The sequence below is a fragment of the Etheostoma cragini genome, chromosome 3, assembly GCF_013103735.1.
Source record: "Etheostoma cragini isolate CJK2018 chromosome 3, CSU_Ecrag_1.0, whole genome shotgun sequence".
NCBI classification, from domain to species: Eukaryota; Metazoa; Chordata; class Actinopteri; order Perciformes; family Percidae; genus Etheostoma; species Etheostoma cragini.
The window spans coordinates 11,217,009-11,237,510 of NC_048409.1; the positions used below are offsets into that span (position 1 = coordinate 11,217,009).

A 20,502-nucleotide genomic window follows, 5' to 3' on the forward strand; every position below is an offset into this window, starting at 1 on the left:
ATTTTTTGGGAAATAAAACTCTTGCTTTTTGGAATTTCTCTTGTGACTCCTCATGCCTAACTGCTTGGTCCCTCACAAGGGTGTTCCTTCATAAAATTGAACAACTAAAAGAAGTAAATTGTGATGAAAAGTAACTAAGTAGATTTACTCTATACGTAAAGTGAGAATAATACCATTTAATGTTTAACTTCAGCTCCACATTTCAGACGAAACATATTGGAGTTTTTACTTCACTGCATTCATTTGACAACTTTGAGGATTGAAGATTTACAAAATATACAATCAGCTCATAAAGTATGATGTATCATTCTAGGTTAAACCAACTGACAGTAAAGTAGCTTTACTCCTAGCAACAGAAAATGCAGTTCACACTATGATATGATAATCCATTAATGTAAAATTCTGACAGGGTCCTTTCTTCTACCTTAGATTTTTAATATTTATGTACTTCTACTAAAGTAACATTTTGAATGCAGGACTTGTAGTGGAGTATTTTTTTTATATTGAGGTACTGCATCTGTGTTCTCTGCATGCTCATGAGCATGTCCTCTCAAACTCAATTTCTTTCTTACAGCTTGAATTTCACAACACTCCACCTCTTTTTTCCTTCCGTCTGGCTTGAAAGATGAACTTCAAGAACTTAAGGGAGTACCTGTCCTGGCTGTACTACCAGTACCTGCTCATCACTGGCATCTATGTCCTGGAGCCCTGGGAAAAGTCCATCTTCAACTCCGTCCTCTTCTCCGTGATCGCCATGGTGATCTATACCTCGTATGTCTTTGTGCCCATCCACATGCGCCTTGCACTGGAGTTTTTCTCTAAGATCTTTGGCGGCCAGCCTGAGAGCACCATGGCACTCATGAACTAAAAGATGGAGAGAATATGGAGGAAAAAGAGGCAGCAACTGGGTGGATTAACACCTCAGATAATCAATGCTGAAAATATGAAGATCTTAATGAAATGATCTGGAAATTAGAGCTTAACTATCTTCTTTACATTCCAAGCCCTCTGGTGTTACCCCATGGTATTAGACACACAACTCTACATTACATTTACCCCCTCGCTGTGAAACGTCTTGTGAAATGTTGTTTGTCCTATTTATTTATGTCTTTCTCACCATATGTCCTGTGTGAGTGCATACCACCTCTGGGTTTTGCATGCTAGGGTTATACATGGGTAGTACATGGTACTCGTCTCACTACAAAAAAACTAGACTCTCTTCTTTCCAACATGACATTTATGCTACCTTAAAGGAGCCTTCCGGCAATTTAGTATGTCATGTCCATAAAAAAAACTTGATTCAAAAGTGTTTATAATCAAAGCATCACAGGCAGCGATATCATGACTTTTAGTCTCAAGTCAAAACCCTGAAACACTGCCCCCCATTTTCCCCACAATACAACCATAATAGACCCTACCTAACTGGTTAATACCCACGCCTTTAAATCCAACTCCCCATAACATTTAATATGTAGTGCACTAAATTCTCTGTTGTTTTATGGTTACTAAATTTGGAGTGAGAATCTTTTGCAATGTTTAGTGCCTGCAAACGTACCAACAATAGGGAAAAAGAGTTGTGTTCTAGGACACTATTTTTTGCTATGAATCCCACATAGCAATCAACTGTTACTCTGTGATCAGTAAACTTCCACTTCAAATATGTGTTTATTTGCTACATGTTTGGCGCCATGTTATCACCGATTGGGAGTTGTTCTTTGATAAAACAGGAATTGAAACTCATTCCAAGATTTTCTGACATGTCACTGTTATGGTTTTGTGTCAGAACCATTATCACCTTTTTAGTCGCTTGCATGCACTGGAATATTAACTAACAGGGTACATACATTGCACATTTTCAGTAGCTGATCATTCAAGAGAGCGTAGATAGAAAAGGCCCAGCTGTGCAATGAATCTAAACGCGTCACAATCTGTTACGCAGTTTTGGAATTTACGGATTTACTGGTCTGTGAGCAATAAAACAAAATAAGAGCGCTCTCTCTTTTACCCCATTCCCCACCCCCACCCCTCACCCTTTCCTTCCTGGTATGCCAGGAAGGTGTGCCCGAAAAAGCTAATATTGACACAAAACACTTTTGCATTTTAGGCTTGGCTTTGTTAAAGATGTAGCTTTATATGACCAACAGCCTCTCAACTTAAATTAGAACTGTTTGCTGTTACGTGCAAAATGCAAATTGGCCTGAATAAAAAGCTAAGCCTGACAGGCCAAAAAGAAAAAAACTGTGTTCCTCACCTATAGTTGACCTATAGAGAATGAAAGAATGAGTCATATAGGATTTCTGCTAGTTGTGATGAGTATTGCGTGCTTAAGATCATCTTTGATCATTTGAGGAGATTTGTTAATTAAAGGGCTCGCTGACTACAGTTTAATCATGATCTCAAGTTCTTTTTTTATATGGAGTTATATATTTATACACAATGGTAAATGCTTGGCTGGTTACAATGTCAATTACCAAACTTATTTGATTATTTATATCTGTGTTCTCCATTAATAACACACGATTTGTTCTTAAGTTTGTTTTTCCACCTTTTATATTGTTCCAGTTGGTCATTTCATGAAAATAAAACAGTTATAGCTGTCCCCGACATTTCCTATTTTAAGAATGATTTTTTTTCATCGTTCACCAAAATCAATGTTTCATTTATACATGATAGCAACACATCACTGCAATATTCAGAAAATAAAGACATCTGAAGACACCTAGACGACTGTTGTCTTTCTCATCCTTGTTTGTTTTTGAAGAGAATGTCTGTGCATACTGATGGTTAAAAACATGCATTCACACAGTATATGAACTTTGTTATTCCTTTAGTCGAGCAGGGCAGTTGTCATGCAAGAACAAGCTAAACAAAAGCTTTTGGGACGCACAATCTTGACACAATTGACAGTACCACAAAAAGGGATTTTGCACAATAAGAGGCAGAGCCAACTAACCAGTTCTACCTAGACAGTGCATACATGAATACCCGGGGGCTATGCGTTCCCTACTGCAGATACTAGGCAACGCTTCAATGTCCACAAAGCTGTGTTTACCTGAGGTCTACGGCCACAGAAACAATTCAAATCCATGTTAAGAAATGCTTGTTACTAACATAGCTCTGGGGAGTACTTGTGTTTTTGTTTGCCCAGAAGTTATTCTTGGATTAGGATGGCACCTGAATCATGTCCGCAGCTGTTGCTGTGGTCCTGCCCTGCACCCTGCTACGCCCGTCTACGCTCTGCAGAGCCCTGCTACGCCCGTCTACGCTCTGCAGAGCCCTGCTACGCCATGCTACATCCTGCTACGCCCTGCTATGCACCGCAGTGCCCTGTTACACCCAATAACGCCCTACAGTGCCCTGCTACGCCATGAACTACTACAACTACTATTTCCAGTCATAGTTCCATTATCTTTATTGTGACTATTATTGCCACTGTTCATCACAACCCCAACCGGCACCATCAGGAACCGCCTACCAAGAGCCGGGGTCTGTCCCAGGTTTCTCCTTAAAAGGAAGTTTTCCTTGCCAATTTCGCACTAAATGCTTGCTCTTGGGGTAATTACTAATTGTTGTATTGAACTTTGTAAATTATGGAGTGTGGTCAAGACCTGCTCTTTCTTTAAAGTGTGTTGAGATAACTCTCGTTATGATTTGATATTATAAGTAAAGTTGAATTTAATTTAATCAAGGATAAGCAAAACATGTTTTAAAGACTTGCTGGTAGAATAGTTTGAAATAAATATTGGATGAGCATTGTTATCAGTTTAGGGACTAATCAGGTAACCATGTTTATGCCTTGCAACTGGAAACCTCCGTCCTGTTTTTTCCCAGTTGCTGCAACAGCCTGAGTTCTGAACTCGCACATGTAAGCTCATCCTAAGGTACCACTGAAGCCCTCTATACTCCTTCCCTTTCTCTTTTTTCTTTTTTTACATTTTCATTCATTTCATTTGCTTTCTTACGTTTCCTTTCCATTCCCTTCTTTTTCTTTCTTCTTCCTTCATTTATTCTTTACATCTTCCTTACCTTTCCTACCCTTACTCTCCTCTCCACAAATTTTCTTTCCACTGTTCTTCTTGCCTTTCCTTTCTTACTTTTCCATTTCTCTCTTCCTTTCACTTTTCCTTTCCTTTCCTCTCCATCATGTTTCATTTCCTTTCTTTCCTTTTTTATCTCTTCTCCTCTGTCTGTCTTTCCTGTCCTTTCCTTTCCTTCACTTCCCTTCCTCTCCTCTCTGGTCCAGCGTTTTCTTGTGCAATCCTACGGGGTGCAAGTCTGCATTGGAGTCTATGAAGAACTTCTGATGTTAATTTGCATCCCATGAAGGAAGAGGCCAGGGGTTATCTCCATAATGACAAGGTGTAAACAAAGCAATCTTTCTTTGTTAATCTGCAGACTACAGAACCACTCATAGGGGTGGTGTATTGTTTCTGCTGTGTTTACATTGGACTCCAAGCAACTGTCACATCCACAGACAGAGAGGTTCAAAAAGTCTGGAATCAGGGCTGTAATCAACTATAATCAAACATTACTATAGTGTGAATTTTTCATGACATCTTTCACTTCAGTGACGTTTTTGTGACATTTTTTGTGACCCACAATGTCATGTAGACTGGATGGAGAGTTTAAGTGACAGCTGTTTATTTTTTCTAATGAAAAAATGATTTGTTTTAAGAGAAGTGCTGTTTTACTGTTACTTTGCATAGTTCTGGGACATTTTATGATTTACAATGACTCTGTATTATTTTATGTTTCACTTGTTTTGACGGAGGTTAGAGCTACTAGAGGGGTCAAAATTACGCCAATAATGCAGAAATATATTTTATTATATCTTTAAACACATGTATTGGAAGTGTTAGTAAAACACATTATATTGACAATAACAGTACACTTTCTCCAATAACAGCACAGCCTTTCAGGGTAGTGATATCAACAGCCTTGCAAGATTTTGTGTTAGTTTTTTTTACAGAGCCAAGTTAGGTAATTTGATTATAATTATATTATTTGCTCCAGTTTTTAGCTTAATACAATGTTTGTCCTAAAATCAGTACATTTTAAAGACATCAGATTCATTCTACGTTGTATTGTATGATCAACTAATGTGACCAATAAATCAGAATGTTTTCCCGTTAATTGTATGACTCAGTGTTGTGATTTATTGTGAAAACAAATGCAATTGCAATGATTGGGTAGTTTTTGAATCTGAAAGTTGGTTGCAGAAAAAAGAGAGACAGGACATGAAAATATAATGTTAATACAATAGTGTAATTTAACGGGCCTGTTTTCAGCAAACATTGTTTGCATGAATGGGTGTGTGTGTGTGTCTTAGATAAACACTCTTGGAACCATGTTTTTCCTTGTAATGATAAGAAAAGATTGTTTTACCAAAAGTCCCATTCATACTAAGTCAACCGTTTTATGGATGCAGAATACACTTTCACACTTTGTCAGCCCACAAGCTTCTCTACTTCTACATTTTCATTCTTTAATTATTGGTTTCTCTTTTGTTTTTTTTAAAGCAGAGGTTCTAAAAACATTGATGGCAAACAATAAGCACAGATTAAATTAGACACAAAAGCCCAAGTAGTAACATGATTTGTGAATGCAATGCATCGCAACAGAGATCATGTACAGGATCACTGTATCATGATTTGAGAATAAATTAACCTATTGTTTCACACCAACTTTATTTCTTGACTGATCCTGGTGCAATCAGACAAGGCTTGTGCTGTGGCATTTAGCGTGATTGTGTAATTATTGACATGCCTTCAAAGATGGAGGAGGAAATCTCCTCATGACACAGCTCCCAGCTCCACAGTTCATCATATCTGATCTAGGAATCAGTCAATATGAGTTTGGGAGTGGTTGGCCTAATAAAAAACGAAACCCAGCAAGGCGTTAAACCACAACTGGAGCCAAACCCTGACATGGTCAATGGACTTCAAATGGAAACGTTGTGCTACGTTTGGCTGTAAAAGTTGGTGAAGAGCAGTGTAGCTTGATAAAGAAGCAGGATGTTTGTGCTCCTTAATATACTTCTTAAAGCAACATCTTCATCTGGATATGAAAATAAAAATAAAAAATCATATATGTATTTTGTGTGCAGGCAGGATCCTTGTGGTTAAACCTATATCAGAAGTCTGCCAGATGGTAATAATAATAATAATAATAAATTGAATTTGTATAGCGCTTTTCCCGAGCTCAAAGACGCTTAACAGAGTAGGGACAGTTATTAAAAAAAAAAAAAAAAAAAAAAACTAAGGATAGGCAGAACAGAAAAGATGGGTCTTCAGACGGGACTGAAAAATGGTGAGGGACTCAGAGATGCGGATCTCATGGGGGAGGGAGTTCCACAGCCTTGGAGCTGCCCTGGAAACGGCTCGGTCCCCAAAACTGCGGAGCTTTGACTTGGGGACAAAGAGGAGACCGGCTGTGGTGGATCTGAGGGCCCGTGAAGGTTGGTAGGGGGAGAGGAGGACAGTGAGGTATGATGGGGCAAGGTGGTGGATGGCTTTGTAGGTGAGGACCAGGATCTTGTATGTGATCCGGTGAGAGATGGGAAGCCAGTGAAGCTGTTTTAGGACCGGAGTGATGTGGTGCCAGGATGGTACAGATGTGACAACAATAATCTTAATGTATGCACAAGTAGAATCATCACAAGGCTCTGAATCTAGTTAAGAAAGTACTATGGAGCCAAAAATTATCTTTTGACAAGTTCTTTTACATTGTGGTATATTTCAGAGTGTGCTGCTGTAGACATGTTCCACAATAACTTTTTTTCATAACTTTTGTTGACATACTACACTATTACTTTTTCAACATACCGTCTTATTGACTTTTTTAACAATAATGGTAATAATGTATCCTTTATTAAAGCATACTTGCACTAAATGGAGAGATGTCACAGTGAGGGGACTGCCCATGCTGGGGGTTTGGTGCCTTACTTAAGAGCACCTTGGTAATGCCCTCCCCAGGTACCAGTCCAGCACCATACATTAGTCTTTATGTAGACTTGAACCAGCAACCCTCTGGTTCCCAACCCAACTCCCTGTTGACTGAGCTACTACCACTGCCAATTTCATGACTGTTTTAATCTTTTTTTGACATAGTAACTATTTATATATTGTAACTTTTTTTCACATGCTAAACTGTGACTTTGTTGTCTTTTTTTGAACATACTATGATTTTTAAAAATCTTTCTTTTACTTACTTGACATACTGTACTATGACTTTTTAATCTTTTTTTTCAACATACTAACTATTTTTTTATCTCACTTTTTTGACATACAGTACTATGTTATAACTTTTTCTACATTCTACACTGTGACTTCATTATCTTTTTTTGACATACTACTGTATACTATTACTTTTTGTAACTTTTTCAACGATCTGTACTATGACTTTTAAATCACTTTTTTTGACATACTATACTATAACATTTTTGACATACTATGCTATGACTTTTTTGATATACTATACTATGACTTATTTATCACTTTGATCAACCAACTGTATTATTACTTTTTTATACAGTTTTTCATCATGACTTTTTGACATACTATATTTTAACTTTGTCTATACACTACACTGTGACTTTATTACCATTTTTTCTGACTTATTCGACATGCAATACTGTGATTTTTTCTCAGTTTTTTGACATTGCATACTTTGATTTTTTTTTTCACATACTATACCAAGTCTTTTTATGACTTTTTTTGACATACAGTGAGGAAAATAAGTATTTAAACACCCTGCTATTTTGCATGTTCTCCCACATAGAAATCCTGGAGGGGTCCAAAATTGTCATCGTAGTTGCATGTCCACTGTGAGAGACATGATCTAAAAAGAAGAATCCAGAAATCACAATGTATGATTTTCTAACTATTTATTTGTATGATACAGCTGCAAATAAGTATTTGAACACCTGTCTATAAGCTACAATTCTGACCTTCAAAGACCTGTTAGTCTGCCTTCAAAATGTCCACCTCCACTCCATTTAACATCCTAAATTAGATGTACCTGTTTGAGGTCGTTAACTGAATTAAGACACCTGTCCACCAGTAAGAATCCAACTACTAACAGGGCCAAGACCAAAGAGCTGTCCAAAGACACAAGAGACAAAATTGTCCACCTCCACAAGGCTGGAAAGGGCTACGGTGAAATATCCAAGCATCTTGGTGAAAAAAGGTCCACTGTTGGAGCAATCATTAGAAAATGGAAGAAGCTAAACATGACTGTCAATCTCCCTCGGACTGGGTCTCCATGCAAGATCTCACCTCATGGGGTCTCAATGATCCTAAGAAAGGTGAGAAATCAGCCCAGAAGTACATGGGAGGAGCTGTTCAATGACCTGAAAAGAGCTGGGACCACCGTTTCCAAGGTTACTGTTGGTAATAGAGTAAGACGTCATGGTTTGAAATCATGCATGGCCCGGAAGGTTCCCCTGCTTAAACCAGAACCGGTCAAGGCCCGTCTAAGTTTGCCAATGACCATTTGGATGATCCAGAGTCATGGGAGAAAGTCATGTGGTCAGATTAAACCGTAATAGAACTTTTTGGTCATAATTCTACTAACGGTTTTTGGAGGAAGAAGAATGATGAGTACCATCCCTAGAACACCATCCCTACTGTGAAGCATGGGGGTGGTAAGATGGTTCGAGGCTGGGTCTTCCAACATGACAATGACCCGAAGCACACAGCCAGGAGAACCAAGGAGTGGCTCTGGAAGAAGCATATCAAGGTTCTGGCGTGGCCTAGCCAGTCTCCAGAACTAAACCCAATAGAGAATCTTTGAAGGGAGCTCAAACTCCGTGTTCCTCAGCGACAGCCCAGAAACCTGACAGATCTAGAGAAGATCTCTGTGGAGGAGTGGACCAAAATCCCTTCTGCAGTGTGTGCAAACCTGGTGAAAAACTACAGGAAACGTTAGACCGCTGGAATTGCAAACAAAGGCTACTGTACCAAATATTAACATTGATTTTCTCATGTGTTCAAATACTTATTTTACAAATATTACAAATAAATAGTTAAAAAATCATACATTGTGATTTCTGGATTTTTTTGTTGTTGATTATGTCTCTCACAGTGGACATGCATCTACGATGACAATTTCAGACCCCTCCATGATTTCTAAGTGGGAGAAATTGCAAAATAGCAGGGTGTTCAAACACTTCTTTTCCTCACTGTACCATACTTTGACCTTTTTTGACATACTATACTATGACTTTTTTCGACATACTATAATTTGACTTTTTTATGACTTTTCTCTACAAACTATACTATGTCTTTTTAGGATTTTTCTCTACAAACCATACTATGTCTTTTTAGGATTTTTCTCCAAACACTATTCTATGACTTATTTTGACATCACTTTTTCAACAAATTATACTATGACTTATTATCACTTTTTCTACATGTTATGACGTTATGACGTTTGTATGGCTTTTTACAAGTACTATATTTGTAATCACTTTTTTTGACACAGTATGTATAATATTAGTATTTTTATAACCTTTTTCAACATACTATCCTATGACTTTTTATCACTTTGTTCAACCTACTATACTTTGATTTCTTTTTTTATCCATTTTTGAAATACTTTATTATGGCTTCTATGGCTTTTGACATATAACACTATGACTTTTTTTATCACTTTTCTCAATCCATTTTAGCATGACTTTTCTATTACTTATTTAGACATACCATACCATGACTTTTTCAACATTCTATGACTTTTTTTTCTTCATTTTTACGACATACTACCCTATGACTTTTTGATGATTTTTTTTGACATACTACACTATGTCTTTTTATGACTTTTTCCAACATACAGTACTATACTATTACTTTTTATCACTTTTTTGACATACTACACTGTAACTTATTTATCACTTTTTTGACATACTGTCCCATTCTATGACTTTTTTTATCACTTTTTTCAACAAATTATACTATGACTTATTATTGGTTTTTCTACATAGTATACTATGACTTTTTAATCACTTTTTCCACCTGCCTTATCATAACTTTTTAATTACTTTTTTGACACACTATACTTTGATTTTTTGACCCCTTTTCAAAATATTTTACACTATACGATTTTTTTTACATAGCATTCAATGACCTTTTAAATGACTATTTCTCGATATACTATAGCATGACTTTTCGATTACTTATTTCAACATACCATACAATGTTTTATCAATCATTTTTTCTATGATACTTTGTCTTTTTATGAATTTTTTGACATACTATACTATGACTTTTTTTATTACTGTTTTCAACAAATTATTCTATGACTTATTAACACCTTTTCTACATACTGTACTATGACTTTCCATGACTTTTTAATCCCTTTTTTTTACATAGTAAACTATTATTTTTATAACTTTTTTCGACATACTATCCTGTGACTTTTTTATGACTTTTATTCTACATTCTATACTATATCACTTTATGACTTTTTTCCACATACAACATGACTTTTTATTCCATTTTGGACGTGTTATACTATAACTTTTTGATCAGTTTAATTGACATGCTATATTATGAGTTTTATGACTTTGTATCACCTTTTGCAACAAACTATACTGTAATTTATTTATCACTCCTACTTCGATGTACATTACCATGACTTTTTTTATCTCTTTTTTTGACATACTGTACTATGACTATTCTGACATACTATACTATGACTTATTTATCACTTTGTTTGACACCCTATAATATGACTTTTTTATGATTTTTTTTGTCATGCTATACTATGACTTTTTTTAATCACTTTTTGACATACTATCCTGACTTTTGTCGATTTTATTTTTTTGGACGTCTGATATGACTTATTTTGACACACTATAATGTTACTTTTTATCACTTTTTAAAAATACTATACCATGTCTTCTTTATCTCTTCTTTCGACATACTGTACAATGACTTTTTTAATCACCTTTTTCCAACATGCTATACTATGACTTATTTATCACTTTGATTGACACTCAATAATTTAACTTGTTTCAATTGTTGTGCCACGCTCTCCTATAACTTTTTTCAACATGCAATACTACAAATTTTTTATCTCTTCTTTTGACATACTATGCAATGAAACTTTTCAACATGCAAAACTATGACTTTTCATCACATTTTTTGACATACACTACAATGACTTTCTCAACACACTATATTACTTTTTTTTAATCACTTTTTTGATATTCTTTACTATGACTATTTTTGCATTTTGTTCAACATACTATATGTTTTATTTATCACTTTTTTGACATACAAAGTCACTTTTTATCATTTTTTCATACATACTTTCACTTTTCAATTTACCTTTTTCAACATAATATATTATGACTTTTTATCAGTTTTTATCAACAAACTATACTATACTTTGACATACAGTACTCTACCATGACTAAGTTTGACATACATATACCATGACCTTTTATCACTTTTTTCAACATAGTAACTAGACTATGACTTTTGGATCACTGTTTTTTCAACATCCACCACAAGAAGTTCCTTCCCGAGGCTTTTTTTCCAGCGGCAACGGTGCTCCGTTCCGCGCTTTTGATTGGTTTAAAGGAATGCCAATTAACCAGAACACGTTTTTCTCCCAGAGCCTCCTCTGCAACGTTGTCTCTGAAGCAAGCAGTTAACTAAATAAAAAGGTGTGATAATTAAACATCAAAGCCAGGCAAGGCTTGATTAAGGCTGGACGTAGAAAAATTACAATTACAGATGTGCTTCATCTTTCTTTCTTTCTTTTTAAAGATTATTTTTTGGGGCGTTTTTGGCATTATTCAACATCTCAATGAATACTAATTAAAAACATTCCAACTTTTCAACTTTTCTCACTTATTCACCTTCTTCTGTGCAGTTACGTCAGAAATACAGCTTAGCTTTAGCAATTTTGCTTTTCAGCATCCACAAGGATTTTCTGCCGGAAATGCATACTCTAGTTCATTTTTAATATGTTGTTGATCTGTGTCTGTTGTGCTTCTTCAAACAACTTTTGTAGAAAAGGACATCATGTTTACACAACCTGTGAGCACATTTGAAATGTGTGACAGGAGAAGTTTGTTTTGTACTTTGTGTCTTCACTGCCAGCAGATCTCCTGCCATAGTCATTAGCTGCTAATTCTGCAGGATCTAGATTTCCTTTGATAAGATCCCACAGTAAAGAACAAAAAAACTGTCTATGGCCTTAGTAGTACTGGAATAATCATACAGATTGTGGCTGTGGCTCTGTTGGTTACTAAACAAGTCTCTATCTTATTGTTTTTATTCTCACCCTCTCTATACGCATTCACTGCAGCTTCAGGATCTTGCTTACATGAATAGGGTTAATGTAAGGCAATACACCTCCATCCATCCAAGTCATCTTAGGTCCTCTCTCTGCTCGGCTGCACCTGTTGAGTAAGTTAACTCTTCCTTATCCAGCGCTCTCCAGTGTGTATGGATGGAGGCTGAGGGCAGGGCCGGTGCCAGTGTTAAATGAAGGGACAGGTGAGCGGCGCCTGAGTCCTCTGTGACCAGCTGGGCACTGTAAGCTGACCGCTGCTGTTGTGTGTGGTCTGAATGTAGCTGAGAGACGATGGGGGTTGAGGTCGGGCATGGAGAACCCCAGAGGCACCCCTCTCTCAGGACTCAGCTGCATATCTTACTCTCCATCTGTTCGCCTTTTATGGAGGGGTGAGTCAGGGACACTTCATCTGAGCTGCTGGGAAGGAGGGAGAAGTGGTTAGGAGGTAAAGGAAAGTAGCCTACACAAGAAGATGAAAAATGGTTTAAATAAACACAATCTTCTCCTATTTAGTGGCCCTCAACCCATCATCAACCCTCTCTTTTTCCAAAACTTCATTTCCCTTCTTCCTGCTCACTCATAGCTGGTCATAGATCCCTCTGAGGACGTGAGGTCTTCGACAACTGAAGCATGTCCGTTGCTCAAACATTCATTCATCGGCCAGTCAAGAGTTTCAACTAGACAGCTACCAGAAAATCACTTTTCTATAAAAACCCAATGCTATCTTGTTACAGCGTAATAAAGAATCTTTGTCCAGCAACACAGTATAAATCATAGTTAACAAATGTAGCTGCCAGCGATCTTGGGGGCTCATGTGCAGAAAGTTGGTCACAGTGATCAGGCAAGCATTGCAACTGCACTGATTCAAATGAGATAAGCTGGTTCCTTTGACAAACAGCTCAGGTTTAGCAACTGTTGAGTGAGGAGATTATCAGTGCTTTTAAGGCTAAAGCTTTCTTCTGGATGTTCACCAAGTACCAGTAGATTGTAAATACTTAGCCCCCTGTGCTGCATGCCAGCTTGCAGATCCTAGTCATTTTAAATTCAATTGCTGCAGATATCTAGGCATACTTTAAAGTGTTAACATGCAACTGAGTGGTACTATACATGTAAAAGATCCGTAAAATACAGTTTGCACCTTCATGCAGAATACTGTCTAAACCTACACTTTTAAAAGAGTTGCAGTGTTATAGTGCCCTGGCCTCTGTCATAGAACCCTCTTTACTTGGCTTTGTCCCACCCTAAGAGCCTGGGTAGTAGTTTGGATGTTGGAGGAATGCCTCCCGTATCGGGTGACCCATTGCCCCACGGCCTTTGCTCCTTGCCTAGCTCGCAGCGAGGGAGTGCTCCTGGCGGGCGCTGTATCCCGTGTCACAAAAGCACCTTTCTACACAACAGGGGTACAGAGAATGGGCCACAGCACAGTGGTTCTCCTTGGGTCAGATCCAGCCCGCCGTAGTTGGATTTCAGACCTCCCCTTGTGCTTCCAGCAGACACTCTCATTGGTGGGGATGTTCTTTTGCCCAAGCCTGGCAGAGATATCAGAGAGACCTGGAGCTCCTGGCGCTGCCTCCAAACCGCTAGAGAGGATAAATGACCTACCACTTATGCATAACTGGGTGAGTCTCATTAATTTTGTTAAATTATACATTTTTCACAGAAAGGTGATTGATGGGTTATTTATTAAATTATAGTTTTTATGTGTAAAGAAGAATGACATATGTTGAGGAGTATGCTGAACTTGATAAAGATGATGAATGTGCAGGTTTTCATTGCAGCTAAACTTTGTAGCAACAGAATTTACTAATAAACAGTCATTAAATCAGCTTTGAACAGTCAAACTGCAGACTTTTCGAGTCACCATGGCACATGACTGAGAAAAGAGAAACAGAGAGAAACAATCCAAATTGAAGAAACAATGCTGAGTGGTTTGTAACAGCAAAATGTTGATCGGATGTGCTATTTTTGTAACCTCTTGTCTTTAAATCTAAAGTGGATGGAAAATGAAATGAGTGTAGACAAACAGAAGAAACAAGCCTTTAAACTCTGTTCTCAGATCCCATTCAACCATGAGGATTATCTCCTGTCAGTCTACCCTTGTGGTTGTAGTTGTGGTTACACTCACTGTGGTGTCCTGCGCTGAAGCTAAGACTACACAGAAGCCAAAGTACCAGTACACCAAGAAACCCGTCCCTCAGGTCACCGTACACAGCCCTGTGACCACCAGCATGCCCAAGACTCTCAAGATAGTGCCGAGCGCAAACCCTGTGGAGCCCCATCCGCTGCCAACCACTGAGAGGACCACCTATCCAAATCAGGTCCGGCCACAGCACTACAGAGACAGCACTGAGCCCCCTGGTGCTGGCCCTGAGAATTACACTCTAGATTACAACGAGTGCTATTTCAACTTCTGCGAGTGCTGTCCACCTGAGAGAGGCCCCAGGGGGCCAAAGGGAGACACAGGAATGGCTGGTATGAGACTAACTGATAAAGCGTATTAGAGAAAAAGGCTTTAGGTTTATTCAATTAATTTGTTTGCTTTCAACATTTTAAACTTAGCCTATGTTTCATTATGTAGGGCCACCTGGTGAAAGAGGCCTTACAGGAGCAGCTGGTTTACCTGGACCACCGGGAGTGAGTGGTCCTATGGGGTTAAGAGGAGACAGAGGTGAGTATAACATAGTTAACTGCACATTTAAAATGACTAATTTCATAAACCTTACAATTATATTATCACATGTTCAAAGAATGGAGCCATGATGCATCATACATTAAAAGACATATTGTGAAGCCATCGGCCCTTGGGAACAACACACACATTACATACATTTACACAGACCATATCAAAAATATTGTTGTTCTTCACTAGTTAAAAAAATAAATATTCTCATTGCTTATGTTGGATATTGTTCATTGACTCAATGTCTCAGGGGACAAAGGTGACAGAGGAAGCAGTGGGACAGCTGGGCCACCAGGAGTCCCAGGGAAACCAGGACAAAAAGGTGCCAACCTGATCCGGTAATTGCTGAATTGTTTAATATTGTTTCCTGGCTTCAACAGTTCTGATATAGTTTTCCTTACCTTGCAGGTGATGTTGGCTCAAAAGGTGAGAAAGGTGAGATAGGGTCACAAGGAGTCAAAGGTGATGGTGGGATTAAAGGGGAACCTGGCCAGAACGGGACTGCTGGTGAGAAAGGAGAACCGGGAAAAGAGGGGCCAGCTGGACCTCCAGGGGTGGCTGTTGGGATTGGTCCTAAAGGAGACAAGGGAGATAAGGGGGAGTGTGGCACGTTCGGGGAGAGAGGACAGAAAGGTGAGCGAGGGGACACTGGGTCCCCTGGCATTCCAGGAGCAATGGGCATTCCAGGAATGAATGGCAAGCATGGTTCCTCAGGTCCTGTAGGCCTCCGAGGGGATCAGGGACCTCCTGGACCACCGGGCGAACCAGGGTTTACAGGACCTCAAGGACCACAAGGCATAAGAGGGATGCTTGGGCCAAAAGGGGACAGAGGTTACCCTGGGATGAGAGGTGAGCGGGGCATTCGTGGATTCAAAGGAGCTAAGGGATCAGGGGTTCCCCAGAAACGCTCAGCCTTCAGTGTAGGTATCTCCCCAAAAAAGTCCTTCCCTCCTTCTGGCTTTCCAATCCGCTTTGACAAAGTCTTCTACAACGAAGAGAACCACTTCAATGTCACTTCCAGTAGCTTTACATGCATCCATGCGGGGGTATATGTCTTCTCATTCCACATCACCGTACGGAATCAGCCCCTGCGAGCCACCCTGGTAGTGAACGGGGCACGGCGGGTAAGGACGCGGGACTCTCTGTACGGTCAAGACATCGACCAGGCGTCCTCTCTGGTGGTGCTGCGGCTGGCGGTAGATGATCAGGTTTGGATGGAGACGCTCAGAGACTGGAATGGGGTGTATGCCAGCACGGAGGATGACAGCATCTTCTCTGGATTCCTGTTGTATTCAGACACAGTCTGAAAAGGACAAATACTGGTGGTGCTACACTACATTCATTACTTATGAACTGCTGGAACAGCTTTTCTACACACTAGTATGAAAATGTAAGGACTGGCAATATCAATGTCATGTTTATTATCTTCTTTTTTTACCTGTTGCCCTCTGAATAAAAACACAAGTTTGTTTACTGATTGTATATATACAACATTTTTATATACACAACCTTTATCATGTAACACACATCAAAAAATATCTATAAATAAACATACATATGGGGTATTTTGTCCAGTTTGAAACATTTGGTAAATTGGTCAATGAAAAATCTTGAAAAAACACATACATTGCCTCCCAGGTAATTGGGGGAAGAAGCCAACAAAAAAATCACTATAAAACTGTTAACGACATGACAAGTGTAACTAAGGGCAAACATACCATTATTCACCATAAATTGAAATCTTACATACAAATATATGATATATGTGTGAAGTATCCAGAGACTATCAATGTGATCTGTAACTGTATTATTATTATTTTTAATGTAAATACATTTTCCATGCTATTATACCAATACTTCTAATAACTGGACTACTAAATATTGTACAATAGGGTTGTAAAAAAGAGTTCATTCCAAAATAAAATCCAGTAGTACATACTGTATGTTTCATGCTTTATTTGATTGCACAATATGACATTAGTTATTATTATCAGCCCTATGGATCCAGTTAGTTTTGTACAGATGAGATCATAAAGATGACACTTGGTAACATGTAGAATTTTTGTTACACAATTAACCATAGCAAAATTGTGCATCAGCAGCACAATGTACATATGATTGATATCAGATAGCTAAAGATGTGGCAGGTGCACGTTATTACTCTGATTTAAGATCATGTATTTTCTGTAATGTCTGAGAACTTGTCACCATAGGACAGTGTCTGGAGATCACCAGATCCTCCAGATATATCACCAGATTCCTCAGACTTTTTGAGGGGGAGAGGGATAGAATTTTGCGTGAGAGACTGTGCTGATAGCAGAGTGCTTGGTGCTGGCTGTGAAGGCCTCAGTGTAGGATCTGTAGATTGAGTGCTCACTTCAGCAGGCTGAATAAAAGTGGGAGTTGCAGTGGATCGGTGAGGAGAGGGCCAGGCTGCTGTTGGCGCATCTGCAAGAGGCACGGAGAGCAATGGGTCCCTGGTATGATGAGCGTGAGCCATCAGCATCTGTGGTCCTATTGGGTCAGACACAAGTTGTCCTCAGAAGTTTCGCAATTTTGACACTTTAGATTTGAACCTTTAGTCGAGGACACACAACAGGTAACATTTACTTCTGCGTACCTGTTACTTGTCCAAAGCTTTTAGGTTCACTCCACTTGGAGATTCCCAACTCAGGCACCTTGGCCTTGCAGCTGTATTGGCCTGGAGTCCGTTGGACAAAATCATAGTTCTCAGAGGTTGATGTTCCCAGTCGGTTGTTATTGTTGTAGAAATAGAAGTGTATTGCGGGGGCAGGAGCACGGCCGTTGTATTGGACGTGGCATATGAGCTTCATCTTCTTTACTGGAATCAGGTCATGGTCTGCCGCAATCTCCAAAACTGGCTGCGACAGAACCTCTGAGATAGAGCCACAGAAGAAGGAACATAACTGACACATCCAAATAGTTTAAAAGAATGTTGAGATTTATTTTATTTGAATTATGCTAAGATCTTATGCGAATGCGATGGTTCAACATTACGGGAAAGCTCTTCACTTTCTTGCCGAGAGTTATTTGAAAAGATCAATGCTGCTCTCAGATACAAAAGTGGTATTGTTCTTCTAAGTTTTGGCAAGAAAGCCAATAAGTACATTTCCTGAGGTGTCTAACTATACTTATATTTATATATTTAACTTGTGAAAATTCACCAAAACTCAGCATTTGCAACCCAGAATGTAAACTCACCTAAGACCTGCACCAAAGCGTCAGCTGAAATTACAGAGCGTGTACGCCTGTCTGCATCCCACGATGCCCTACAAGAATAAATTCCTTTGTCCTCCAGGGTCAAGTTATTCAGGTAAAAATGTGGGCTGAGGCCATTCTGTCTCATGACTTCAACACCATCTTTGTACAGAATCACCTCATGAAGTCGGGATGTGCCTCGGACGCGACATGTGACCTTTAAGGTTTCTCCGACGAGGCCGGGATAAGGTGGGACTTGCAGGATAGCCCACCCTCCTGAACAAAGATCAAAGAAAAGAAAGTGACTTTCAAATACCATCTTTTGCTCTTATATTGATATTTGATTTTTAAATGTGACCAGAACTTGGTCACGTTTTCTAAAAACAAACACACAACGGGGCACCATACAGTATTTAAAAGCAGCTGGAGTTCAGTGGTTCCCAATTCTCAGAGTTGAAGGGAGTAGCAGAAGTAGGAAAAAGAGGAAGAAGAGGGCCTCACGTGTGAATCAAGGAGATTTCTAATGAAATGATACTTATAAACAAGATCTTACCATCCACGTAAATCTCCAAAGGCAGACTTTGGAGAGTGTGTATGTTTCCCACTAATGTGTTCCTCACTCCCTGGCAGTAAAATTTCCCACTGTCTTGAACCTTGGTTTTCCACAGAATGAGGTCCTTCCCATCCTGTGGGAGTTCCTTAGATCCCCTGAACCACAAGTAGGTCCAGGAGGACCCGTGGACATCGGGAATGCTGCATGTCAGCCGGAGCTCCTCTCCAGAGAAGATTCTTGAATCCCCTGACACCATTTCCAGTTCAGCTCTGAACGAGGTCACACGGGGAGCTGAGGAGACAAACAAATATGGGTATGCTGGGTATGTACATCCCCCCCATCAAAAGAAAATCCGTATACCTGCACGGGTTTGATTACAAATGTTAATGTTTAGCTCAGGAAATTAAAAATCACATAATGCCATCTGTTCAGTGGATAGATTGATTCTATTGATACAGTATACAGTTCCCATTTAGTTATGTGAGGCTGTTCTTAGAATTTAATAATAAGAATAGGTGGTACATACCCTGTGTTACAGCAAGCTGTGGTAGTGTCGAAAGAACTGAAAAAGGAACATAATCCAGCATGAGACAATTAAAAGTAGAAAACAATATTTTAAACACAATGATACAATTTGCTATTACAAATGAACGGATGAAAACTCACCAAGTAGGACAATGACCGTGTCCATTTTAAATTTTTTTTGTGAGAAACAGAGACTGAGGCAGATTCTTTTATTTCTAATGGGGAGGGAAGTGAAAATTATGTTCCAACACATCACACAGGATATCCCTTTTTTCAGAAATGACATACTAAAAGTGTATACTTTCTCAGAAAGCTAAAGGGGATTAGCTTTTTCTTTTTTTAAAACAACAAACAAGAATGGATGGGTATTACAATATAAGGGACGATCTCCTTTTATGTATGTATGTACGTACCGGTAAATATGTTAATTTCATAATGATATTTTTTTTCTTTTTATTTATGTCTACTTAATTCCTTGGCCCTATCGAAAGTATATTTCCTGGAGATGTCAGTGAAAAACATAGGGAAGTGAAAGAAACACCCTATTTTCACTGATTCTGAATTTCACTTGAAATCTACCAACACCAATTGAGAAATAAACACAGGAAGACTTGAAACAAATGACAATATATGTTGTTGAAAAAGGTAAAAAGTGCCTATTTTACATCCCTCTCCAATGACATGGGCACATTTATGGCACTGAAAAACTCAATTATCTATGAAAATTCTACTATGTTGGTCTTTTTTCACCTATATGTTTTTAAAAATAACACTGGTGCGGCAGTCGTCCGAGGAACTTGGTTTGGGACAAAGTACGGAGTGAGGATTGGTAGCTGGGGTTAGGAGAAGTGAGCAAGGCACCAAACTGCACAACCCCGCACAACAAAGTATGTGTTAATCTTTTCTTACATTTAAGTTTTACTAAATCACACCACAAGAAGCTAGAAGATCTAGAGGACACGCAAAGAAATTCATACTAAAAAGTAACTTTGATTTGTCTTACTTACCTACTCCAATTACAATCAAATATATTGTTTACAGCTGTATAATGTAATTCCTAACTGTTTCATTATTTTAAATAGTACATCCGTTTCACTGTATTTAGGCCTTATTGTTTACTATTCAGCAAATCTGACACTACTTATTACATTTACAAACGTTTAGGGGGCAAAATGAAAATAATACATTAAATTCACTGGCGGAAAAGGTTTATGAATTGCAG

The 20,502-nt window shown here is 38.7% G+C and overlaps 3 protein-coding genes across 3 annotated transcripts in view; 2 read left to right on the forward strand and 1 right to left on the reverse strand.

Annotated features, from left to right (window-relative positions):
- sptssb (serine palmitoyltransferase, small subunit B) overlaps positions 1-1,616 on the forward strand; it is a 4,295-nt gene extending 2,679 nt beyond the window's left edge. The window contains exon 2 of the mRNA XM_034867373.1: positions 575-1,616. Coding sequence (XP_034723264.1) covers positions 626-868 — 243 coding nt within the window. The 5' untranslated portion in view covers positions 575-625 and the 3' untranslated portion in view covers positions 869-1,616. The remainder of the gene's footprint in view (positions 1-574) is intronic.
- A 12,039-nt stretch (positions 1,617-13,655) lies between these two features.
- otol1b (otolin 1b) lies at positions 13,656-16,638 on the forward strand. Its single transcript, XM_034867636.1, has 5 exons — positions 13,656-13,922; positions 14,360-14,775; positions 14,882-14,971; positions 15,234-15,305; positions 15,392-16,638. Exons 1-5 carry the CDS (start codon positions 13,897-13,899, stop codon positions 16,288-16,290), a joined length of 1,503 nt encoding a protein of 500 aa, XP_034723527.1. The 5' UTR covers positions 13,656-13,896; the 3' UTR covers positions 16,291-16,638.
- A 281-nt stretch (positions 16,639-16,919) lies between these two features.
- Positions 16,920-19,461, reverse strand: LOC117942248 (titin-like). The gene is made up of 6 exons (XM_034867637.1): positions 19,422-19,461; positions 19,282-19,317; positions 18,756-19,046; positions 18,206-18,478; positions 17,604-17,879; positions 16,920-17,497 (listed from the first exon to the last, which is right to left on the reverse strand). The coding sequence occupies exons 1-6, from the start codon at positions 19,444-19,446 to the stop codon at positions 17,157-17,159; spliced, it is 1,242 nt and encodes a 413-aa protein (XP_034723528.1). The 5' UTR covers positions 19,447-19,461; the 3' UTR covers positions 16,920-17,156.
- Positions 19,462-20,502: the final 1,041 nt, after the last annotated feature.

Coding starts and splice junctions, on each gene's coding strand:
- otol1b (XM_034867636.1), top strand. CDS start 13,897: ATGACCTACCACTTATGCATAACTGG. Junction 13,923..14,359: donor TACCACTTATGCATAACTGG/GTGAGTCTCATT, acceptor CTCTGTTCTCAG/ATCCCATTCAACCATGAGGA. Junction 14,972..15,233: donor GGGGTTAAGAGGAGACAGAG/GTGAGTATAACA, acceptor TCAATGTCTCAG/GGGACAAAGGTGACAGAGGA.
- LOC117942248 (XM_034867637.1), bottom strand. CDS start 19,446: ATGGACACGGTCATTGTCCTACTTG. Junction 19,047..19,281: donor ACAGCTTGCTGTAACACAGG/GTATGTACCACC, acceptor TTGTCTCCTCAG/CTCCCCGTGTGACCTCGTTC. Junction 17,498..17,603: donor AAGCTTTGGACAAGTAACAG/GTACGCAGAAGT, acceptor CTGACCCAATAG/GACCACAGATGCTGATGGCT.